The 26,512-nt window shown below is 40.7% G+C and overlaps 1 protein-coding gene across 1 annotated transcript in view; it reads left to right on the top strand.

Annotated features, from left to right (window-relative positions):
- The window catches only part of CCDC170 (coiled-coil domain containing 170), an 89,166-nt gene that overhangs the window by 51,794 nt on the left and 10,860 nt on the right, over positions 1 to 26,512 (top strand). The window contains exons 7-9 of the mRNA XM_021937495.2: positions 4,180 to 4,380; positions 11,066 to 11,239; positions 14,306 to 14,548. Of these exons, the coding sequence (XP_021793187.2) occupies positions 4,180 to 4,380; positions 11,066 to 11,239; positions 14,306 to 14,548 (618 nt within the window). The remainder of the gene's footprint in view (positions 1 to 4,179; positions 4,381 to 11,065; positions 11,240 to 14,305; positions 14,549 to 26,512) is intronic.

Here is a 26,512-nt window from a genome sequence, read left to right as displayed (position 1 = left end):
ATATTTCTTAGATAATAAGACTTTAGAGTCAATATTACTCCTTGATCCATGGGCTGCAGAAAGAATACTGTGTTAGTAGGTGTGAAGACAATGTTCATCTCCTTGTACATCTCTGTCAGAGTTCTTGGGTGACCAGGTACATTGTCAACGAGCAGTAATATTTTGAAAGGAATCTTTTATTGAGCCATAGGTCTCAACTGTGGGCTTGAAATATTCAGTAAAACATGATGTGAACAGATATGCTCTCATCCAGCTTTGCTGTTCCATTTCTAGAGCACAGTCAGAATAGATTTAGCATATTTCTTAAGGGGCCTAGGATCTTCAGAATGCTAAATGGGCACTGGCCTCAACTTCAAGTCACCAGCTGCATTAGCCTCTAACGAGAGAGTCAGCCTATTCTTTGAAGCTTTGAAGGCAGGCATTGACTTCTCCTCTTTAGCTATGAAAGTCCTAGATGGCATCCTCTTCCCATAGAAGGCTATTTTGCCTACATTGAAAGTCTGTTGTTTGGTGTCATCACCTTCATCAGTGATCTTAGCTAGATCTTGTGGATAACTTGCCTCAGCTTCTGCATCAGCTCTTACTGCTTTGTCCTGTACTTTTATGTTATGGAGATGGCTTCTTTCCTTAAATCTCATGAATCAATCTCTGCTAGTTTCAAACTTTTCTTCTGCAGCCTCCTTACCTCTCTTAGGCTTCATAGGTTTAAGGAGAGTTAGGGCCTTGCTCTGGATTAGGCTTTGGCTTAAGGGAATGTTATGGCTGGTTTGATGTCTATTCAGACCACTCAAACTTTCTCCATGTCAGCAATAAGGCTGTTTTTTGTTATCATCTGTATGTGTCTTAGTCCATTTGTGTTGCCATACAAGAATACCTGAGGCTGAGTAATTTATAAAGAAAAGAGGTTTATTTGGCTCACGGTTCTGCAGGCTATACAAGAAGCACAGTGCCATCTACTTCTGACAATGAACCTCAAGAAACTTTCACTCATGGCAGAAGATGAAGGGGAACAGGCATCACATGGCCAGAGAGAAAGAAAGGGAGAGAAAGTAGGAGGTGCCAAGCTCTTTTCAACAACCAGATCTCATGGGAACTAAGAGTGAGCAGTCACTCAATTCTGTGAGAATGACACCAAGTTGTTCATGAAGGATCTGCTCCCATGAACCAAACATCTCCCACTAGGCCCACCTCCAACCGTGAGGATCAAATTTTAACATGCAATTTAGAGGGGACAAATATCCACACTATATCAGGGTGTTTACTGGAGTAGAACCTTTTTTTTTTTTTTGAGATGGGGTCTTGCTCTGTCACCCAGGCTGGAGTGCAATGGCATGATCTCGGCTCACTGCAACCTCTGCCTCTCGGGTTCAAGTGATTCTCCTGTCTCAGCTTCCTAAGTAGCTGGGACTACAGGCGCCTGCCACCATGCCCGGCTAATTTTTGTATTTTAGTAGAGATGGGGTTTCGCCATATTGGTCAGCCTGGTCTTGAACTCCTGATCTAAGGTGATCCACCCACCTCAGCCTCCCAAAGTGCTGGGATTACACGCGTGAGCACCATGCCTGTCCTGGAGTAGCACTTTTAATTTCCTTCAAGAATGCTTCCTTTCTATTCCCAACTTGGCTAATTGTTTGGAGTAAGAGGCCCAATTTTTGGCCTATCTCAGATTTCAACATGCCTTTCTTACTAAGCTTAGTCATTTCTAGCTTTTGAGTTAAAATGAGAGAAGTGAGACTCTTCCTTTTTTTTTTTTTTTTTTTTTTTTGAGATGGAGTCTCATTCTGTCACCCAGGCTGGAGTGCAGTGGCACGATCTTGTCTCACTGCAACCTCTACCTCCCAGGTTCAAGTGGTTCTCCTGCCTCAGCCTTCTGAGTAGCTGGGACTACAGGCATGCACCACCATGTCCAGCTAATTTTTGTATTTTTAGTAGAGATGGGGTTTCGCCATGTTGTCCAGGCTGGTCTTGAACTCCTGACCTCAGGTGATCCACCCACTTTGGCCTCCCAAAGTGCTGGGATTACAGGATCAGCCACTATGCCCAGCCTGACTCTTCCTTTCATTTGAAAACTTAGAGGCCATTGTAAGGTTATTAATTGCCTTAATGTGAATATTGTTGTGTCTCAGGAAATAGGGAGGCCCAAGGAGAGGAAGAGACATGTGGGGTCAGCCAGTTAGTGGAAAAGTCAGAAAGTACACATTTATCATTTAAGTTCACTGACTTATATGGGAGTGGTTTGTGGCACCCCAAACACTGCAATAGTAACATCAAAGATCTCTGATCACAGATCACCATAACAGCTATCATAGTAATGAAAAACATTGGAAATATTGGTAGTATTGCCAAAATGTGACACAGGGACACAAAGTGAGCATGTGCTGTCCGAAAAATGACACTGATAGACTTGCTCAATGCAGGGTTGCTGCAAACCTTCAATTTGTAAAAAACTAAGTATCTGTGAAGAGCAATAAAGTAAGTGCAATAAAGTGAGATGTGCCCGTAGTTAGCCAATTTCTGGCCATCTTCAGTGACTGGGAATCCACTCCCTACTAGACAGTGTCTTTAGACAGCTGTAATCATTATAAAGTTTTCCCTTTCTTCTGTATTTTGATTATTTATTATTTTTAATTTTTTTGCTCACACCTCACAGGGAAGAGTTTTTCCCTTCCTATAAAGGAATGCTTAAGTGAATGATGACTCATTCTCGTGATGAGTTCTTAATGCAGCCATTAAAATATTAAGAATTTCAAATGGCATGAGAATAATTAGGTAAAAACAAAGACACAAAATTGCATGTATGATATTTCAACTATATTTTAGTGATACACAAAAACAAATTATTTAAAAATATTAACACTTTTTGCCTCTGGGTGGTGGGATCACAGGGAATTATTTTTTGCTTGTTTATACTTTTTGTAGTTAAAGGAAATTTTATGGGGATATCTTAATTTATAATTATAGGAACTGGGGAAAACATTTTCCTTTCATAAATATGGAATTTCTTCTCTGATTTATACCTATTGGTTCTCAATGTAGGCTCCGAGAGTAACTCAGAACAAATCCTTTTGTTCTCCCGTACAACAGCCTTTCAAAAAGTTTGAAGGCAGATTATGTGGTTACGCATGGCTGTTTACAGATAGGCAAACAGAAATTGTTTTCTTTTTAAAAATTGAGACAGTAAAAATCTGAAACAGTCAGGATGTTTCCATTTCTGTGAGAGTGGTACTGTACTGTTATGTAAATACTATGCTTTTCCTCTTCTCTTCCAAAATAAACCATCAAAAGAAAACAAATGTATCACCCTAGACTTGGTGGTTTTATTGAATCCAACATTTTATGAAACTGGATTGAGTAAAATCAGTTGGAGTTTTCTGAGAGTGTCCCTGAGGTCCTTGGTAAACTTGCACTCTTGGTTTGAAGGAATGATCAGGACAAAAAGAGGAACTCCTCGGAAGGATGGGAGCATTGGGCAAATCAGGTGGGTTGTGGAGAGGCTGGAGGGACTTTAACATGGGACAGTACTCAGATCCCCCTGCCCTCTTGTACATTGATCCTGACCCTATTTAGAGTCACCATATTAAAGAGATTTTGACCTCTCCAATGCAAAAATGGTATTACTCTATGACTATGTAGTGTAGAGTCAGTATCCCTGGAGTTTAGGGCATGGGTAACCAATCTTCAATAGAAAGTTGAAGAAAGTTTGAAAAAGCATATGTCTGTACATGAATTCCCTGTAATGCCTCAACGTTACCTGCCAAGATTAATTTGCTGTCTAATCTTAAGTCAACTCAAAATGGTGAAAGCATTTTTCTGGGGAATGACTCTTCGTAGATTTTTACAGTACTTTTTGTCTTAATTCTTTTTCCTACTAAACTTTGAAACTCTTAGCAATAGTTTTGGGGTAAGTAAATGTTATCCATAAATTTTTATCGATTAACCTGTTAAAAGAATTATATAAAAATTAAAAATACCAATCAAAAAATTTTATTCAATAATGAATGTAGATTATTTCAAACAGAGGGAAATACAGCTATCATTTACATATTTTACATGGGATTTTTACAAATAATCTGGAAGTTGGTATCATAAACAGTTATGCTGCTTAGGCAGAGCAGTAGATGTGAACACTTCCTTGCATCTAAAACAAGACTTATTCTTGATCTGTTTCTTTGTTTCCAGATGGTCTTCCAGCTTGAAGCCCAAATATCTGAGCTTGTTGAACAGTTGGGAAAGGAGTCTGAGTTTCACCAGAAAGCTCTCCAGAGGGCCCAGAAAGCAGAGAATATGTTGGAGACTCTTCAGGGTCAGCTGACACACCTGGAGGCAGAGCTGGTTTCTGGAGATGTTTTGCGAGACAACTTGAATTTTGAGAAACAAAAAGTAATAACCTGAGGGCATATCCATGAGTAGAAGCATCTGTTGTAGTATAAAATTTTAACTGAAAATATTCTGAATTTTACAGTATTTAGTTTGGTTAAGTCCTGGACTTAATTAGTTAAGTCGATTTCAAGGAACAATGGGTTTGGAACTTCCTTGATTCAAATTAATTTAATTAAACTCAACAAATATTTGTTGAATGCCTATCATATATGAGGTCCTAAAGGTTTGGCAAGCTAAAATATGAATAATACACAGTTTCTGATCTTAAAGGGCTCATAATTCGATAGGGGAGACAGACACTCAGGTAAGTTGCTGTACTATAAGTTTATATGTGTTGTATGTATTGAATCAGAAAGTTCTGTAGGAACTTCTAGATAAAGGGAAGATTTTATAGGAGAGGTGATAATTAAGTTCATTTTTCAAAGGTAAGTCGGATTATAGTGGAGAGAGAAGACAGATACTGTAGGGGAAACAGTTTGAACAAAGGCATGAAATCTGGCAGGTGCATAGTGTATTTAGAGAATGCAAACTGGTGAATCCTATATGGCTGGAACATGTTATTCTTGGTGGATCTGTGGCAAGAGAGAAGACTGGAATGGCTTAGACTAAGAAGATGGAGTGTTCTTTAATCTGTAGAATAAGAAGTGTGGTAAGTGTGAGCATTGCAGTATTTTATTTTATTTTTATTATTTTTATGTTTTTGAGACGGAGTCTGGCTCTGCTGCCCAGCTGGAGTGCAGTGGCGGATCTCCGGCTCACTGCAAGCTCCGCCTCCCGGGTTCACGCCATTCTCCTGCCTCAGCCTCCCGAGTAGCTGGGACTACAGGCGCCCACCACCACTCCCGGCTAATTTTTTGTATTTTTAGTAGAGATGCGGTTTCACCGTGTTAGCCAGGATGGTCTCGATCTCCTGACCTCATGATCCGCCTGCCTCGGCCTCCCAAAGTGCTGGGATTACAGGCTTGAGCCACCGCGCCCGGCCACATGGCAGTATTTTAGAAAGATAGCGAGATGTCCCCGTGGAGCTGAGATTGGGGCATGGAGAGTCTTGGAAACAATGGTGCTGATAACCCAGTGGGAGAGGAGAGTTAAATGGGAAGAGTAGGGGCCCACACTGAGGATTTGAGTGTGGGGACATTGTCAGTGATCTTTGACGGGCAGTTTTGGTAGAGTGGTGGAGAGCAGAAGCCAGTTTGCTTTGCGCTGAGGGGAGACTTGAGAGGAAGGGGAGCGACCTCCAGTAGACCAGTGTGAAGTCTGGTGACCAAAGAGAAGACAGGCATGAGGCAGTGGCTGTGAAAACCAAGATCAAAGAAAGGTTTTGCTGGACAGGATGGAGAGGAAAGTGTGGACTGAAAGAGTCCGTAGGAGGGAGTGTGGGAGGGGAAAGGGAGGCACAGGGGCTCAAGAGCCTCGATGCAGAATTTGGCATGAAAAATACTCTTAAGTTGAAACGTCTACTCAAGTAACATATTCCTTTTCATTCTTCTGTGCTTAAAACATTGAGGAATCGTCATGCCTGCACTGAGGTTGGATATGCAAAGATGTGCCAAAGGTGTCTGTGGAAAATCAAGTCCAGCGGATGAGACAGGGAGATCGGGGCGTAATAGTACAATAGCGCAATTAGTGCACAGTAGTGCAATTAGTGCCACGATGGAGACAGGTATAAAATTTGACAGAAACCTGGAAAAAGGAGCAATGACTTTTTTTCTGTGCGGTAAGTGAGCCATCTTCACAGAAGAGGGAAGCATTAAAGAATGAGTAGGAATTTGTCAGGCAGAAGAGGAGGGAAGGAATTTGAGGCAGAAAAAATAGCAGGAACAAAGAAGAAATGGAGGTGTGAGAAGATGGCTCGGGAAATGAATGAGGTGCAGGGAGCATGAGACATGATACTGGGTGAAACCAAAGGCGTGAGACGGCACTGGAGGCAGGTGTAGGAATCACTGAAATAGATCAGTCTAATGGCTCAGGCTTCATTGCATAGGTAATGGGAAGCCAGAGAAGGTTTTTGAGTAAAAGAAAGATTTCCCTCAAGTCAGACTGGCTTAGAGGGTAGCAGCGGTGTCCAGCCTTTTGGCTACCCTGGGCCACACTGGAAGAAGAAGAATTGTCTTGGGCCACACATAAAATACACTAACAGTAGTGATAGCCTATAAGCTAAAACAAACAAACAACAACAACAACAACACACACACACACACACACACAAGCAAAAAACAACCATGCATAATTTTTGAGATATCTGCCACCACAGATAAACAAAAAAGTCCTTGCATTCAAAGGGCTGGACACAGCTGAAGGAAGGTAGGGAGCCCTGTCGGTGGCTCTCTGACTGGTCCAGTTTAGAAGATAGTCCAGTTCAGACTAGTCCAGTTCAGAAGATAATAAAGATATGAACCATGTAGTGGTTTTGTGAATGGAAATAGGGGCTAGATTTGAGAAGTCTGGGAGAGTGGAGATAGCTTTTTCTATTAGATATCTGTAAAGGTGTGATGGTGGAAAATTTGATTTTGTAAAGAATTATTGGCTCGGCTTGGTAGCTCACGCCTATAATCCCAGCACTTTGGGAGGTTGATGCAGGCAGATCGCTTGAGCTCTGGAGTTCAAGACCAGCCTGGGCAATATGGCGAAATCCCATCTCTACAAAACCCACAAAAATTAGCTGAGCATGGTGGCACGCACTTGTGGTCCCAGCTACCTGGGAGGCTGAGATGGGAGGATAGCTTGAGCCTGGGAGGTGGAGGTTGCAGTGAGCTGAGATCATACCACTTCAGCCTGGGTGACAGAGTGAGACCCTGTCTCAACAAACAAACATAAAAACAAAACAACAACAACAACAAAAAAAACAAAAACAGGCCAGGCGTGATGGCTCATGTCTGTAATCCCAACACTTTAGAAGGCTGAGGCAGGTGGATTACTTGAGGTCAGGAGTTGAAGAACAGCCTGGCCAACATGGTGAAACCCCATCTCTACTAAAAATTACAAAACATTAGCCAGGTGTGTTGGTGTGTGCCTGTAACCCCAGCTACCCAGGAAGTTGAGGCAGGACAATTGCTTGAATTTGAGAGGCGGAGGTTGCAGTGAGCAGAGATCGGGCCATTGTACTCCAGCCTAGGGTGACAGAGACTCCCTCTCAAAACAAATAAACAAGATAAAACAAAAAACCACAACCAAACAAAATGAAATATTGCACCTGAGTATGGTAATGTAAATTGAAAGCCATATTACTGCCTGCGGGACAGCTTCACCTGCATGGTCCGTGAACACCAAAATATATTCAAAACTGAAATGACATCTGCTCACATGTATCCCTCTCCTGCTTCAGTCATGGTGGTAATCTACCTCCATTTGCTCAAGCCGTCTTTAACGCTTCCCTCTTTTTAATCAGTTCCTAAGCACTGTAAATCCTGTCTCCTTACTAGATCTCCAATGCCTCCCCCATCTCTATATCCAGCAGCTGTGCTTTGGCTCTGAGAATTGTGCTCGTTAACACCGACTAGGGAAACAAGCTAGTAACTGAGCTCCCGGCACCGTTCTTCATGCCTCAGATTTACTCTCTTCATTGCTGCCAGGGAGGTCTTCATGAAACGTGTGCCTAATCTTCTCTTTCTTTATCTCAAAACTGGCCAGTGGCTCTCTGGGGGCCCCAGGCTCAGGTACAGATTCCTTCTTTTTCCATGGCTTCACATTCTGTGAGCTGGCCAGGTGGTCTCTCCATCTTCCCTTTCCCCTGTAATTTCTCCTGCCAGGGGGGGGCAAACTCAGAAGCCTTCTGGGAGCGGCAGGACCCTGGTGGGGTCTGCGGTGATTGCAGAGCCTAAAGACATCCATGCAAATTTGTAGCGGCACTCACTCCTCCGGCCTCCTCTGGCTGCCTCCCACACTGCCCACAGCTATTCTCACTGAGAGAACGTTCTCCTCACCTCCTTCACCTGGTAACAGCAGTCCCTTCAAGATTCAGCTCAAATACTGCTTCCCCCGGTAGTCTTTCCTAGGAGACTTACCTATCTTTCCTTATGCTCTCCAAGCATAATGCATCTGCCTCTCTCATGATACTTTTTACCCTTATTGGATTGTTTTTAAATTTTTTTCTTCAAATATTCCAAGCTTCTTGAGGCCGGAAGAAATGATCTTTTTCCTGTGTTTCTCCAGGGCCTAGAGAAAGAGTCAATAAATATTATTTGAATTATAGAAGAAATATGTCAAAGGCAAGAATTTCAGGTGGATTGGTATTGCCTTCCCTTACTATAAAGGAATCATTAATTTTAATTGGGATTATGTCCAAATAACTCTCAGTTATGAAAGCAAGTTATGTAAGCTAATTCTGTCCATGGTGAATCTTCTGTCGCTAACTGCGTATGAAATGCATGTTCTGGTAAGGATGGATAGTATCATGTAAATTGAAAAGTAAAGTTGCACAGTTTAAATGCTAAATGCAGGTAATCTAGGCAGACTCAAAGACAGTAGAATGCACAGTTTCTTATTTATGCTGAACTGTCATTCAAGTGAACAATATATACAGTAATCCTTCATTTCTATGTAGTTAAAAGTTTCTAGTAACCTTAATCTTCTGAAGTATAGCCAAAATCCTTGAAATAGAAACTTTCTCTATGGGGTCTTTCTCTGCTTGGTCTTGTCTTAATCCCTTTTTGCCTGTTGTAGTCCTGGCCCACTAAATGGATGGGTCATACATAGAATAGAAAAAAAGAGGGTTTCGTACCATCATGTAAAAGGTACTTATCTATTTTAGGTAAAATACAAGCAATAGCACTTAGGTCACTTTCATAGACACAGATTAAAAATTAAAAATTCCATATAGAAAGCTGATACAGCATTAAAAAGTGATAACCAGAGGATGTAGAGACAAAAGCAGTTTATGGGATTGTAGCACAATGCAATAAGTGGTATTTGCAATGACTGTGACTTATAAAGAAGAGATAAAATTGTATTCACATGTATGCTATTTGCCAAAACTGGAAAATAGACACTTATAATATAATTTCGTCCTGATAATTAAAACATGGCTAGTTCTGGGCTTTAAGCTGGTGTGCTTCAGTTGGCAGGAAATTGTACCTATTTAAACATTTAATTGCCTGAAAATGCCAGATGGATAAGTTATTGCAATCAGAAGAAAATATCAAAGATAAAACCCAAATCATGAAATTATGATATAGAAAGCTCATTGATTGATTTATTCATCCAGTAAGCACTTAGTAAGCATTATCTTATGTGTGGACTTGCCAGATAAACCACAGAAATCAAGTAGAGGAAAACCTTTAAATAGCTTTCTAACTGTAGACTGCTAAAATATGATCCCTGACTTCCTTCATACAGCTCTGTTTTAGGGAGGAGGTATTTATTTAACATAATTTTACTTAATTTTAAAGACATTTTCTAAAACATCTTAATTAATAAAAAAGACCCCAAAATCTTGTTCAAAATTTTGTTTGTATGATGAGCTTTGGGTTTGGAGTGCTCTGTAGAGCCTAAGAAGAGTAAAGTGGCAACTGGCTAAGTTGCCAGGGTCCACCTTTGAGGCCAGGGCCCAGTTAGGTGGGAAAAATTCCCAAGGAAGGTGCGTGGGTGGGTGTATTAGTCCATTTTCACACTGCTGATAAAGACATAGGCTGGGCACGGTGAGTCACATCTGTAATCCTAGCACTTTGGGAGGCCAAGACGAATGGATCACCTGAGGTCAGGAGTTTGAGACCAGCCTGCCCAATGTGGTGAAATCCCATCTCTACTAAAAATACAAAAAAATTAGCCAGGCATGGTGGCATGTGCCTGTAATCCCAGCTACCTGGGAGGCTGAGGCAGGAGAATTGCTGGAACCTGGGAGGCAGACACTGCAGTGAGCTGAGATCAAGCCACTGCACTCCAGCCTGGGCAACAGAGGAAGACTCTGTCTCAAAAAAAAAAAAATATATATATATATATATATATATATATATAAAATAAGTAAATAAAATTTAAAAAGACATACCTGAGGCTGGGTAATTTATAAAGAAAAAGAGGTTTAATGGACTCACAGTTCCACGTGGCTCAGGAGTCCTCACAATCATGGTGGAAGAGTAAGGGATGTCTTATATGGTAGCAGGCAGAGAGAGAGAATGAGAACCAAGCAAAAGGGGTTTTCCCTGATAAAACCATCAGATGTCATGCTTAATTTTATTCCCTCTTCACCATGAGAACAAAGTATGGTAACTCGCCCCCCAATGATTCAATTATCTTCCACTAGGTCCCTCCCACAACTTGTGGGAATTATGGGAGCTACAATTCAGGATGAGGTTTGAGTAGTGACACAGCCAAACCGTATCAATGGGACTGGATTAGCCCGGGAGGGGCATGGTTGCAGCAGCAAGTTGTCAAAGCAGAGAGATGAAGATGTAATCAAACATAGCCAAATGTGTTGTTTGGCAGGGTTAAGAAAAGTATATAATATTCGACTGAACATCAACATCAAGGGCTAGGAGAGTCAAGAGCATTCAGACAAGGGGTAGGCAGGGAACTGGCAGGATGGTTCAGGAATTTATTACCACATATTGGATCAGAGTCCATGCTCCACTCTATGCTCTCTGCAAAGGAGAATTACCTGTAAGCTTGGGAGAAAGAGGAAAAGATTCTGTGAGATCACCCATTAACTTTGACTTTCATGTCCTATTTTTGTTTTTGTTCTTGGGTTTAGTATCTTAAATTTCTGGATCAGCTTTCGCAGAAAATGAAGTTGGACCAGATGGCTGCCGAACTTGGTTTTGACATGCGGCTGGATGTGGTTTTAGCTCGAACAGAGCAGCTGGTTCGTCTTGAGAGCAATGCAGTCATTGAGAACAAGACCATTGCCCACAATTTGCAGAGAAAGGTAGGGGATATTGAAACTTGCTAGTATTGAGAGAAGAAATTTCTGAAAAACCCAAACATTGAAAAATAATGTACTGCCACCATATTTACCAGTGTAGCTAGGAAGAATCTTATAAAAATATGTATTTAGAATTGGAGGCTGAATTTCAAGTCTGAAGAATTGATAAGTGTATCTGTCACCTAAGGTCGTGTTTCACTGTGTGTAACCAGTACCCACAATGACAGTGACTTAAGCGAGTAGAAGTTTTTTGTTTTTTGTTTTTTTGTTTTGTTTTGTTTTTCTCACACGAATTCCTGGAGACAGGAAGTTTGGGCCTGGTGTGGCAACTCTCCTCTGTAAAGTCTTCAAGGAACCAGGCTCATTTCAGCTGATTCATTTCCCATCCCTAGGGTGATCCTTATTCTCATGGTTCCAAATGGTGCCTGGAACCATTATATCTGTGTTCAAGATAGAATAGAAGAAAAGAGTGAGGAAGAGGGCTGTAAAAGAACAAGCAGAGCCATCTTTTGAAAAAGGCACTCAGAATTTGCTACATGAACTTTTGTTTATATCCCATGGCCAGAAAATGTATTGGTGGTCAAACCTAGCTGCAAGGGAGGCTTGCAAATGTAGCCTTTATTCTGGGTAGCCATTTACCTAGCTAGAAAAAATTCACAGTTTCTATTACTTTGGGAGAGGAGGAGAACTGGGAGGACATTTAGCAGCCTCTGCATTTATAAGCTCAGTTGCGCTAGAAATTCTAGTAGAGAGAGAAGGGCTTACTTTTCTTCACTCAAACGAAGAGTTAGAAACAGTTTAGACTAAATCAATGAATGAATGGATGAAAGGGATAAAATATAATTATTAGTTACATAATTATTGGTATTGGGGAAAAATACGAAAACACAGATGTATTCTTATAATAGTTCTTAGGAGAAAAATGCTATGATACAATTCCAGTGTAGATGCTGTATAATGAGTCACATCTGGGTTCCCAATTTGGTTCCATCAAGCTGTGTGACCTTGAACAAATTATATACCTCTCTGTCTCTGTTTCCTTATATTTAAGATGGGGATGCTATATACTCCAAGGAGTTGCTAGTTTTTAATAAATAACATTTTCAAACCCTTGGCTCACAGAAGTTGCTGTGTTCATGTTTGGCTTCTCCACTACCATATCTTGAGAAATATTTTATAAAAGATAGCATACAAACTCTATTACCATTAGAGACATTAAATTAGCTACCATTCTTTCCAAAGTTCTGCTCAGATCATTGACGCTTTTTCTCAATATCTAACACTATTACTTCTTAATGATTATATAATTATTAAACTTACCAGTTTATAGAATTTACCAGTGTAAAATTGCAATGGAGTGGAACTTTTATTTCTTTTCTTTTCTTTTTTTTTTTGTTTTGAGACAGAGTTTCACTCTTGTCACCCAGGCTGGAGTGCAATGGCATGATCTTGGCCCACTGCAACCTCTGCCTCCCAGGTTCAGGTGATTCTCCTTCCTCAGCCCCCTGAGTAGCTGGGTTTACAGGCATCTGCAACCATGCCTGGCTAATTTTTGTAGACAAGGTTTCACTATGTTGGCCAGGCTGGTCTCAAACTCCTGACCTCAGGTCACTCGACTTCCTTGGCCTCCCAGACTGCTGAGATTACAGGCATGAGCCACCATGTCTGACCTGGAGTGGAATTTGACATGAAGAAGCTTAAGAAAGGGAATTTGATGAGAGAAATATTAAAAAGGCCTTGTTCAAAAGTGATCTAGATATGGAGACAGCTGTCACTGTTAGGCAGGATACTCAAAGCAGCATTTCAGTAAGTCTTTCCACCTTTTACCACTTTACAAGTGCGGAGTAGATAATTAGGGGAAATTTGATGGTCTTCAGCTTGAACACTTGATAATACATGATTCTGATTCTGATGTTTGTAGCACATGACAGAGGTTTCTGTACTTAATATTCCATCCACTAATTGTGACATGTGGAGCCCAGGAAGATTCTTCCCCTCTAGAGTCCATAGTCATTTTCTTAAATATCACTCTGATTTCCTTTTTTGAGTTTGATTACCAATGATAAATGATGTTTGAGAACCTGTCCTCTGCTTAGTTTGTGGACCTTATAGTCTGGGCATATAATAAAGACCAAGAAGCCTTCTTACAGTCTCTTTTATTTCTAAGATTTTATATGTATAAGCAAAGCTTTAAAGCAAAGCTTACTTAAAAGTCTCCTTGGTATATCTCACTTTAAAAATATATCAACTCTCAGCCAGATGTGGTGGTTTACACCTGTAATCCCAGCACTTTTGGAGACTGAGGCAGGTGGACCTCTTGAACCTAGGAGTTCAAGATCAGCCTGGGCAACATGGTGAAACCCTGTCTTTACAAAAAATACAAAAATCAGCTGGGTGTGGTGGCATACACCTGTAGTCCCAGCTACTTGGGAGGTGGAGAGGTGGAAGGATTGCTTGAGCCTGGGAGAGGGAGGCTGCAGTGAACCGTGATCATGCCACTATACCCCAGCCTGCACAATAGAATGAGACCCTGTCTCAAAAAAAAAAAAAAGTTGATATATATCCACTCCCATGTTGGGGACCACCTATTCCAGTTCTAAGGGATTGAAATGAGCCGGTCTAGGTTGACAGTACTCACTTGCATTGTATCTTATTTCAGAAAACGTCAGTGCAGGTATTGTGGCCATTAGATGTTAGACAGGATTTTGTCTCTCTGTCGTATCATATTCTGCTCTTGATAAATTCATCTGAGGAGTTTTTTAAAAGTAATTTTACACTTTTCTGATGATGCACATAATGTTAGAGAGCATCAGATGTGGAAAGCTGACGCCTCTGCACATTTTCTGGGGCTCCTTTGTCTCTTGTGCTTAGATATGCAATACCTTTTGCGTATGAATAAAAAATGCAATCAGGAAAAGGAATCCAATAACTTTTTTGATGGTTTACACATTAGTCTTATAGAGGTGTAGATAAAGATCAACACCTCTGGATAATATTATTACTGGGTAACTCATTTATATTTACTATCGTCCAATTATTTTAAAAAAATCCCTGTTTGCATCAAACCAGCTAAAGACACAGAAAGAGAGACTGGAAAGCAAAGAACTACACATGAGCCTCCTCCGGCAGAAAATAGCCCAGCTGGAGGAGGAGAAGCAGGCACGCACGGCCTTGGTGGTTGAGAGGGACAACATGCATCTTACCGTCAGGAACCTGCAGAAGAAGGTGGAGAGGCTGCAGAAGGAGCTGAACACATATCGAGACTTGAACACTGAGCTCAAAGCCAAACTGGCTGACACCAATGAACTGAAGGCAAGTGCTCGGCTCCATTTTGTTGTTGCTTTTTGCTAGTTACTGTCAATGTTTATGCAAAAGAATAACAGCTTTATCAGGACACACCAGAAAAAGAAAGATGAAAGCTTCCTCTGATTTTCTAGAGTTGTGGGAAAAATGCAAACAAGACACAAATCGGAGTACATATCCATTTAGTGTCTCTTCAATATCTGAAGTGAAGCCATCATCGCTAGGTGAAAAGTCAGCCAAAAAGTGGTGGTGTTTTCTTTTCTTTTTTGAGGAGAAGTTTTGCTCTTGTTGCCCAGGCTGGAGTGCAATGGCATGATCTTGGCTAACCACAACTTCCTCCTCCGGTGTTCAAGCGATTCTCCTGCCTCAGCCTCCCGAGTAGCCAGGATTACAAGAGTGTGCCACCACGCCTGGCTAATTTTGTATTTTCAGTAGAGATTTGGTTTCTCCATGTTAGTCAGGTTGGTCTCGAACTCCTGATCTCAGGTGATCCACCCACCTTGGCCTCCCAAAGTGCTGGGATTACATGTATGAGCCACTGCGCCTGGCCTTTTAAAAAATGTTTTTGAGATGGAGTCTCACTCTTTTACCCAGGCTAGAGTGCAGTGGCATGATCTCGACTCACTGCAAACTCTGCCTGGGTTCAAGTGATTCTCCTGCTTCAGCCTCCCAAGTAGCTGGGATTACAGGTGTGCACCACCATACCCGGCTAATTTTTTTGTATTTTTAGTAGAGACGGGGTTTCACCATGTTGGCCAGACTGGTCCCCAACTTCTGACCTCAAGTGATCCACCTGCCTCAGCCTTCTGAAGTGCTGGGATTACAAGTGTGAGCCACTGCACCTGGCCAAAAAGTGGTGATGTTTTAAGTCCAGAAAAGAAATACATTTCTCCAAAGTGTTGGTGACTGCTATTAGTGATGATGCAGGGATTAATCACACTGGAATTTGCTTAGGAAGAAATGAGAAAATGCGCACAACTGTTTGCTGAAAAGAGTCAGGCAGGCAAGGGTATTTATGTTGTGCTCTGTAGGATGCATCATTACCAAGTCCAGTGGAGAAGGTCACCAGACTGGGGAGACATAATTCCTATATTCAAGGTGTTCAACTTCTAATGAAGGCAGAGCAGAAAGAAATGGAAACTTACAAGAAATTTAATCAAAAGATTCACATGTCATGCATGCGTGCCACTGGCAATAATATGTAACTTAATATGCACACATCATCCTCAGCAGGTGTGCAAATTGCAAGTGCAGTGGACAATGCTCTTTGCAGACAATGCTCTGAAACTGCTTTTTGGAAGGTTTCCGAATCTGGAAACAGACAGGCAGGGAAAAAGAATCTGGAATTAAGGCAGCTCTTGAACATGTGTAGTGGGGACCATGTTTTAGAAAATATTTTCCAGTGTAGTTACCCTTCTGAGTAGTTTTCTTTTCCCCGCTGAAGCCCTTCTGCCATGGGGACTAGACTGCCAAGTTGAAGTGTACTTCCTTGGAGAAGGGGAGAACGCCCCCCTGCCCAGAGAAGGGCACATATCTGAATACAAGGAAAGGGGAAAGAAAGGGAAAGCATCTGAGGTGGTGCCATGGGTGGGGAGAAACTATCAGAGGTAAGTCCCCTCAACAGTCCCTTTACAACTTGAGACTGACCTTTAGCGGGGATTTGGGGTAGGGTGGGATGACATCAACTGCTCTAACCCTGACTGGAAGGGGCTGCAAAAGGTGATGAATCTTGGGGGCCTAGATTGTACCCCGATTCCCTGGAGCCTGGAGTTCCATTTTCACTAGTGAGGGAGATGGATGACAGCTGAAATGCAAGTTGGAGAGCTCATTACAGGAGCAGATGGGGGTGCTCCCTTCAACTGAGGGACAAAGTGACCCTCCATCAGAGGCCCTGGGGTAATCACCTAGGCCATGGCCCAATAGCAGCTACAGCCAAGCCTTGAACTAACCAAGACCAATGATGGGGCCTTGACTCTGGTGAGAGACCCTCACACATTTCACAAGTCAAATAATAGATACAGAAGAGATTCGGGGCAGCATGACGGCCAGAATCACTTTTCCTAATGTCACAAGAACTTTCCTCCATCCAGTCATCATCTCAGAAAGAAGGAGGGGAGAGAAGAATCCCCTAAAGATGGCATTGCATGAACAAAAACAAATCTTAAACCCAAAGAAATGCGGTTAGCTGCAACTACCATCTGCTCTAACCATTTGGGGTGACGGTAGTGGGGAGTTTGTTTCCTATATCCAAAGGACTATGCAGATTATCCTAAAGTTAATGTGGCTGGGACATTGCACCAGCTGCTCCTGATTGTAGGATGTGTGGGTGTTCATCCCTAGGCCAGAGGCACTTATCCCTCTGACGTCCTTGCTTATGAGGATACAGGAGTACTACTTTGTTAGAGAGAATAAAGGGCCTTTGGACACTTCCAAAGGAGGTAGAAAGGAAAAGTTAAAGAAATGGAAACCAGTGGTATGACAGTTAATAGTTGGAGAATGTCGTTGAACAAAATAGGAAAAGGAACCTCACCATTATAGCCAATGTGTGATGCAGACCTTTGAAAAGGAAACAAAATTTTGGGCTTTAGAGAACAATAAGGAGAATTTACAGACCTGATCTAACACTTTTGAAGAATTTCTCTTACCCATAGGGAGGCAGTTGCATGTAGACAAGGATGTGGCTAATTCAGAGCTGTACAGTGTTTCACAAACTCAGACTGAAAAACCAAACAGTCTCCAGTCTTTGCCAAGATTTTATAAACGCAGATTACTTCCTAGTACTGTCATGGTATTTGGTACAACATTGCCTCTGATCAAACAACAGTTGTTGGAGTAGAGGATGAGGATGAGTGACAGTCAATGCAATAATAGGTGGATAGGAGGTCTGGTCGGCTGCTGATGACACCTTGACCATGTCCGGGAGTTAGGGAGTGGAAGAAGCTGAGCAGTGGACAGGGGCCAGATCACATGGAGCCTTATGAATCACGCTAAGATGTTTGGAGTTATCCTCTGGGTCCTGGGGAGCCATTGGAGGATAAAATTGTCAGGAAAGAGACTGAGAAGAAACAGAGAGAGATAGGGAGAGAGCAGAATGAGGCTATGGTCAACAGTACCAAGTGCAGCAGTGAGATAATGACTGAAGGAGTAACCACCACACTTGGTTTTGGAAAATCTGTAACTCAAGCATGTACAGATCATGGTGGTAGTGGGTGAGGGTTTTGAGAATAAGCCAAATTTCAGGGATGAAAGACAAATGAAAACAAAGACAGTGCAATACCTTTCTGGGATAGTTGGATAAAAAGGAGAAGCGAGGTGGGAAATAAAGTTGGCTTGCGTATTTACTTGGTTGCTTTATTTTGCATAGACAGATCCACACACTTTTACAGATAAGATATAGGAAATGTGTAGGAGAGACTTGGTTTGACTGACTCAAGAATTACTCAGGCCCTTACACGTTTCAAAGGAATGTTAAGTCTGCCTTCCAGTGGAGAATAGAGCTCTCTCTAATGTGCTAACACAGTAAACGCCAACTTCATGCATTTATGAGATATCAAATACAGAATAGATTTTTATTTTGTATTTGATACGAATCCAAAATATCAGACTTCTGATATCAATGTCCAAGACAGACTACTGATATCAACTCTCCCCCCTTATACATTGCCTAAGCTAGTCCCTGTATTAATTTCACTATTCATAAAGTAATATTTCTGGACATTAGCAAAAATAGCTTTACTGTATTAATTTCTTCTACCCAATTACCACAAACTGGGTGGCTCAATACTCAATCCCGCTAACAGTCCTTGGTTTATAGCTGCATTATTCCAATCTCTGCCTCCCCTTCACGTGACCTCCCCATGTGTGTCTCTCCTTTTCTGTCTCTTATAGGGACATCCATTGTTGGTGTTAGGGTCCATCCTAATTCAAAACGATCTAATCATGATACTGTTACCTTAATCATTACCTGCAAAGGCCCTTGTCTAAATAAGGTCACATTCTGAAGTTCTAGGTGGACATAGCTTTTGGGAAGGCACTACTCAAACCACTACACTTATTAAATTAACAATTTTACCACTCTTAGAGGGACAATATAAAATAATAATTTGAATTACCTTTCTATGGTTTTTTAACAATGAGAGATGTTTACATCCCATAAAGTTTATTTTTTAAAGTGTATAATTGAATGGTTTTTAGTATATTGACAAGGTTGTGCAAACATCACCACTATCTAATTCCAGGACTTTCCATCACTTCTGCCACATCCTTCCGCAAAATCCCACACCCATCCGCAATCATTCTTCATTGACCCTTTCTTCAACTTCTGGTAACCAGTAATCTTTCTGTCTTTATAAATTTGTCCATTCTGTAAATTGTATATAAACGGAATCATGTAATACATGGCCTTTGTCTCTGGCTTTTTGTATTAGTCTGTTTTCCTGCTGCTGATAAAGACATACCTGAGACTGGACAATTTCCAAATGAAAGAGGTGTAACGGACTTACAGTTCCACATGGCTGGGGAGGCCTCATAATCATGGCAGAAAGTGAAAGGCACTTCTTACACGGTGGTGGCAAGAGAGAATGAGAGCCAAGTGACAGGGGTTTTCCCTTATAAAACTATCAGATCTTGTGAGACTTATACACTATCATGAGAAAATCATGGGGGAAACCACCCCCATGATTCAGTTATCTCCAACTGGGTCCCTCCCACAACATATGGGAATTATGGGAGCTACAATTCAAGATGGGATTTGGGTGGTGACACAGCCAAACCATATCACTTCTTTTACTTAGTATGAGTATACTTAATATTTTCAAGGTTCATCCCATGTTGTACCATGGATCAGTACTTCATTCCTGTATTGGTCAGGGTTCTCCAGAAAAACAGAAGCAATAGGAGGTGTGTGTGTGTGTATGTGTGTTTGTGTGTATGCAGACAGATATATGTAGATATAAATATCTAATATAAATATCTACATCTATCAATCAATCATCTATCTATCTACATGGAGAGATTTATTTTAAAGAATTGGCTCACACAATTATGGAGACTAGCAGGATGGGCTGACAGACTGGAGACCTAGGTAGAGCTAATGTGGTAGTAAAAATATGAAGGCTGGCAGGTTTTCCTTGTGTTCAGGGAAGCTCATTGTCTCATTCTGCTTATGCCTTCAACTGATTGGATGAAGCTTACCCACATTTTGGAGGGCACTCTGCTTTATGCAAAGTCTATCCATTAAATATTTGACCAAATATCTGGGCATGATTGCCCAGCCAAATTGATACATAAAATTAACCATCATAATTGCTTTTTATGGATGAGGAATATTTCATTGTATGGATATACCACATTTTGGTTGTCCGTTCAGCATTTGATGAGCATTTAGATTGTTTCCACTTCTGGCTATTCTGAACAAGGCTGCTATGAACATTTGGGTGAAAGCTTTTGTACTTGTTTCTTTCTTTCTTTTTTTTTTTTGAGACAGAGTCTCACTCTTTTGCCCAGGCTGGAGTGCAGTGGTGCTATCTCGGCTCACTGCAAGCTCTACCTCCTGGGTTCACGCCATTCTCCTGCCTCAGCCTCTTGAGTAGCTGGGACTACAGGTGCCCACCACCACATCTGGCTAATTTTTTGTATTTTTTGTATTTTTAGTAGAGACGGGGTTTCACCATGTTAGCCAGGATGGTCTCGATCTCCTGACCTCGTGATCCTCCTGCCTCGGCCTCCCAAAGTGCTGGGATAACAGGGGTGACACCGCGCCCGGCCTGTACTCATTTCTATGTCTGTTTCAAAACCATGATTGAAGACCTTGATGCCTCGGTTATACAAATCTTCTGTTTTAAGACCCATGCTGTAAATTTACTCCTGAATTCTAGACCAAGAAAAAGTAGACCTTTCCAGATACTATTACATTTTAATTTGGCAGTCAAACATAAGTATTACAGAAATCCTTTTTGCAAGAAAAATGTTTTTTTCATGAATTTCTCTACCTGTGTTGAGTTAAAATAATTTTATTATAATATTATTTACATGTGTACAAACTTAAAACTATATAGAAATTTCTTAATCTTATTATATTTCTTAATATTATGAAATCCATACCAGTTTAGAAATCAAAACAAAGGATAAAATAGAATTTAAAAAATTAGGGATACTAATTCTATGTGATAGATTATTTTACTAAAATTACCATTGATATGGTTTGGCTCTGTGTCCCTACCCAAATGTCATCTTGAATTGTAATCCCCATGTGTTGAGGGAGGGAGGTGATTGGATCACGGGAGCAGTTTTCCCCATGTTGTTCTCATGATAGTGAGTGAGTTCTCATGAGATTTGATTGTTTTATAAGTGTTTGACAGTTCCTTCTTAACATGCTGTCACTCTTGCTGCCACTATGTAAGACATGCCTGCTTCCCCTTCCACCATGACTGTAAGTTTCCTGAGGTCTCCTCAGCGATGCAGAACTGTGAGTCAATTACATTTATTTCCATTATAAATTACCCAGTCTCGGGTATTTCTTTTTTCTTTTTCTTTTTTTTAAGATGGAGTTTTGCTCTGTCACTCAGGCTGGAGTGCAATGTGCGATCTCGGCTCACTGCAACCTCTGCCTCCCGGGTTCAAGTGATTCTCCTGCCTCAGCCTCCTGAGTAGTTGGGATTACAGGTGTGTGCCATCATGCCTGGCTAATTTTTTGTATTTTTAGTAGAGATGGGGTTTCACCATGTTGGCCAGGCTGGTTGTGAAATCCTGACTTCAGGTGATCCACCCGCCTTGGCCTCCCAAAGTGCTGGGATTACAGGCATGAGCCACTGTGCCCAGTCAGGTATTTCTTTATACCATGTGAAAATGGGCTAATACATCCATTAATAAGAATGTGTGGTACCAACTGCTCATGATACAAGTTCTTTTGAGTTTGGCATGTCTAAAGTTTATTTTCCCTAAGGGTATAGGAGTTATTGTACCATGTGTTTTATTTTAATACTGCAGATACTTGATTTGTGCCTATGCCATGACATAGTTTGGCCTTCACTTTGCATGAACACATTTATATGTTAACTCTGCCTTTACCGTTTTCTCTTTAGCCCAGGATAACTACTCATTGGCACAAATATAGCTTTATACACAAATCCAAATGCCAAGTACTGAAATCATGTGGCAGGATGGCAGAGGATGAAGAAAGTGCTTTGCATAATTCACATCATGCTAGGTGCTTTAGGGCCTGTATCAGTTATCATTAGTTTCAGCTCAATATATTGAAACACCCCGTAATATCAGTGGCTTAGAGAGGAGAGGCGTTTACTCCCTTCTCACTGGAAAGAAGCACCCGGCAACCTCAGTTTTCAACCTTCTGCTTCAGTATCCTAGCAATAGCTTTAGTCCTCAATGCCATCTTCTAGGCCAAGCTAGCTGCTGGGGCTCCAGCTTCACTCTAGTCATCAGAAAGGAGGAACGGTGGAAGGACACCTTGTGTGCTGCTTTCCAGGAATGATACAGCACTTCTTATGTCTCCATTGGCCAGAAATGAGGTCCAACTTAGTCCCTGGACCTCATGTAAGTGAAGTCAGTCTGAGAAATGGGTCTTTATTCTGTACAGTAAGAAAGAAAGTAAGAATAGCTATTTGGTGGAGAGCCATCAGCTATCAGCCTATATCATGTGGCCCAACCTTAGTAGGGAGCTGTGGCCAAAGATCAGCAGTCAGATAACCAAAAACTAGTGGAAAGCTCATTCTCTTCATTGCCGTCTTTCAAGGAAACACCAAAAGGGATTAACGTTCTTCAGCCACCTGTGAAGTTCTCTCCAACTTTCTAACTCTCTTTATATCTCCCAGACAAGACAGCCTCTCCCCACATTCCTTCCCCACTCCAGAACTTTCTCCAACCCAATGAGTATAGCCTTCCTTAATTTTTTCCCCCTGAGCTCCCATCTCGTACTCAGCTCTGATGATGTAGATCCACTGGATTTCTGGGACTGCTTTGAGCTCTTCCCACTTCTGAACGTGTACAGCAAGCAGATCTCCAGCAAGAGGCATGCTCCTAGGGGTCAGATGGTGAAGGCATGGAAGGGTGTGTCCTTATTAGGAACTGAGAAAGGTTCCTTGGTTAACGGCTACAAAATTACAGCTGTTCTATAACAGTATAGGATGGCTATAGTTAACAATACTTTATTGTGTATCTTCAAATAGCTAGAAAAGAGGATTTTGAATGTTTCCAACACAAAGAAATGGTAAATGTTTGAGGTGATGAATAAAGCTAATTACCCTGATTTCGACACACACTCCTGTGGTAGGTAAGGGGTTGAAGTGCTGAACATCCATCTTTGATTTCTGCTAGATTCCTGCTTAGTTACACCTTTTTCTTTCATTTTTAGTTGGCACATAACAACTGTACATATTTTTGGGATGCGGAGTGATATTTTGATGCATGTATACGATGTATAATGAAGAAATCAAGGTAATTAGTGTATCCATCGCCTCAAATATTTATCATTTATTTTTGTTGGAAACATTCAAAATATTCTCTTCTAGCTATTTGAAAATGTACAATAAATTGTTAACTAGAATCACCCTATAGTGCTTTAGAACACTAAAACGTATTCCTTTTATCCAGCTGTAATTCTGTATCCATTAATCAACCTTTCCCTAAACCCTGCCCCACCCTTCCCAGCCTCTAGTAACCACAATTCTACTCTCTGCATCTATGCATTCAATTTTTTTAGCTTTTACATATGAGTGAGAATATGTAGTATTTCTCTTTCTGTGCCTGGCTTATTTCACTTTACATAACATCCTCTAGACTCATCCACGTTGCTGTGAATGACAGGATTTCATGCTTTATTATGGTAGAATAGTATTGATACATAGATTGATGATGCCTACAGCCTGTGTTTGCCTCAGCTTCCGTAAATGATTGGAGCGTTGCCTGTCCCAAATGGGAAATGTCCCAAAGGGGATATTCTGGCAGTGTGGGAGGCTAGCTAGAGTTCGTGCCTAGGAGATGTATGGAACATACGTCCTACAGTGTGGTCCTGCTGAACAAGATGCCACTCTGTTTTGGCATTTCCTTTGGTCAAGTTAAAAAGCTGTCTCCCCTGTTTGTCTCTGGCTGTCCTCAGATATATTTTTCCCTTCAGCTACTCAAAGTAGATGCTTTCTGTGGGTTGAGGCAGGAACTGGCCTCTTACTAGGGAACTTAAGATGTTGGGGAAGTTGGTTGTTCACCTCGATCTTACTTTTTCCATTGTAGAAACCATGAGTCTGGGAAGGTTTCCTATCCTTGTGGTGCTGGGAAGACTGTGGGGAGAGGCATTGTGGCTATGGAAGTCTGATTTTCTCACTCTCTGCTTAGAGTTTTTTCACTTCTCTCTGGCTCCAGGAACTCTCTCATCCTTATATTTGAGTTCTGGGCTATTGCTGGTGATAATCTTGGTGCTGTATATTTGTTTTTGTTTTTGTGTATCTTGGGGTTTGGGGGAGCAGTGCCACCAGCTTGCTTCTATGCCGCAGTTTTTTTTTTTTTTTTTTTTGAGACAGAGTCTCACTCTGTTGCCCAGGTGGGAGTGCAATGGCGTGATCTCAGCTCACTGCAACCTCTGCCTCCTGGGTTCAAGTGGTTCTCCTGCCTCAGCCTCCCAAGTAGCTGGGATTACAGGCATGTGCCATCACCCCGGGCTAACTTCTGTATTTTTAGTAGAGATGGGGTTTCAGCATTTTGGCCAGCATGGTCTCGAACTCCCGGCCTCAGGTGATCCACTCACCTGTGCTGCCCAAGTTGTTGGGATTACAGGTGTAAGTCACTGCGTCTGGCCTATGCCACCATTTTGAAACAAAAAACCTTTTTATCTTGTTGATGTAGGCATTTATTGCTATAAACTTTTCTCTTAGTATTGCTTTTGCTGTATTTCACCGGTTTTAATATGTTGTGCTTCTATTTTCATTTGTTTCAAGAATTTTTTGGATTTTCTTCTTAATTTCTTCCTTGACCACATTTGTCATTCAGGTGCATGTTGTTTAATTTCCATGTATCTGTAGAATTTCCAAAGTTTCCCTTGTGATTGATTTCTCATTTTAGTCCACTGTGGTCTTAAAAGATACTTGATGTGATTTCTATTTTTAAAAAATTTGTTGAGACTTGTTTTGTGGTCTAACGTATGGTTTATCCTGGAGAATGTTCCTTGTGCTGATGAAAAGAGCATATATTTTGCAGTAGTTGAATGAAATATTCTGTAAATGTTTATTAGGTCAAATTGTTCCATAGTATAGTTTATGTCCAAGGCTTCTTTGTTGATTTTCTGTCTACAGGATCTGTCCAATACCAAGTGTGAGGTGTTGAAGACCTCAACTATTTTTATAATGGAATTTATCTCTCGTTATCTCTAACAATATTTGCTTTATGTATCTGGATGTGTTGGATACATATATATTTACAAGTGTTACATCCTCTTGTTGAATTGTTCTTTTTATCCTTATATAATCACCATTTTCATCTTTTGCTTACTTAACATCTAGCTTGTTTTCTGTAAGTATAGCTAGTTCTGCTTGATTTTGGCTTTTGTTTGCCTAAATTATCTTTTTCCATCTCTTCACATTCCGTCTATGTGTGTCTTTACAGGTGAAGTGAATTTCTTATAGGCAGCATATAGTTGAGTTTTTTAAAAAATCCATTTAGCCACTAATTGGAGAGCTTAGACCATTTACATTCAATGTTATTACTGATAAGTAAGAACTTGTTATAACCATTTTGTTGTTTGTTTGCGATGGCATCAGTAGAGCAGGTACTCAAGACAGAAAAATGCCCCCTACTAAGTGGGTCTACAGGGGTTGACCTTGGACATAAATGTATTTTCAGTCTATATTTTTTAATTGAGGAATTTAAACCATTTACATTCAAGGTTGCTATTCGTAAGTGAGGACTTAGGCCTTTCATTTTGGTAATTGTTTTCTGTTTTTTAAATATATAGTTTATTCCTTTTTTCCTCTCTTATTGTTTATCTTTGCAGTTTGCAGTTTGGAGATTTTTGTAGTGATAACATTTGATGCCTTTCTCTTTCCCATTTGTGTATCTGCTTTAATAGTGAGTTTTAACTTTCATGTGTTTTCATTCTGGTAAATATAATCTTTTTGCTTCTAGATGTAGGACTCTTAAACATTTCTTCTTGGACTTGTCTAATGGTGATGAGTTCCCTCAGTTTGCCCTTGTCTGGGAAAAACTTGTTTCTCTTTCTTGTTTGAAGCATAACTTTGTTGGCTGTCTATTGTTGATAGGCATTTTTTTTCCTTTTAGCGCTTTGACTCCCATTTTCTCCTAACCTGTAACATTTCTCTTGAGAAATCCACTGTTAATCTGATGGAAATTCACTTCTATGTGACTTTATGCTTTTCTTTTGCTGTTTTTAAAATTCTCTTTTAGTCTTTGACTTTTGACTTTTAGACTTTAATGTGCCTGAAAGAGGACCTTTTTAGGCTGACTCTATTTGGGGATCTTTGAGCTTCCTGTCTCTGTCTGTCCATATCTCTCATAAGATTTGGGACATTTTCAACTAGTATTTCATTAAACAGGAATTTAATGCATTTTCCATCTCTTTTTCTTCTGTAACTTCCAATAATGCAAATATTTGTTCACTTCATGGTGCTCCTATGCCACATAGAGTTTCTTCATTATTTTTTCTTTTTTTGGCTGGGTTATTTCAAGAGATGTGTTTTCAGGTTTAGAAATGATTTCTTCTGCATGATCTAGTCTATTGTTGAAGCTCTCAATAATGTTTTTAATTTTATTTATTGAATTCTTCAGTTCCAAGATTTAACCTTGGTTCTTTTTTTTTTTTTTTTTATATTTATCTCTTTGCTGACTTTCTTATTCAGATCATTGAATTATCTGTGTTCTCTTTTATTTCATTGGGTTTCCTTAAGATCATTATTTGAATTCTTTGTCAAGCATTTCATAGAGGTCCTTTTCTTTGAGATTTGTTACTGAAGT

Source organism: Papio anubis, chromosome 6, assembly GCF_008728515.1.
Source record: "Papio anubis isolate 15944 chromosome 6, Panubis1.0, whole genome shotgun sequence".
NCBI classification, from domain to species: domain Eukaryota; kingdom Metazoa; phylum Chordata; class Mammalia; order Primates; family Cercopithecidae; genus Papio; species Papio anubis.
Note: the sequence above shows the minus strand (reverse complement) of the source record. Positions and strands in the feature narration are given on the sequence as shown.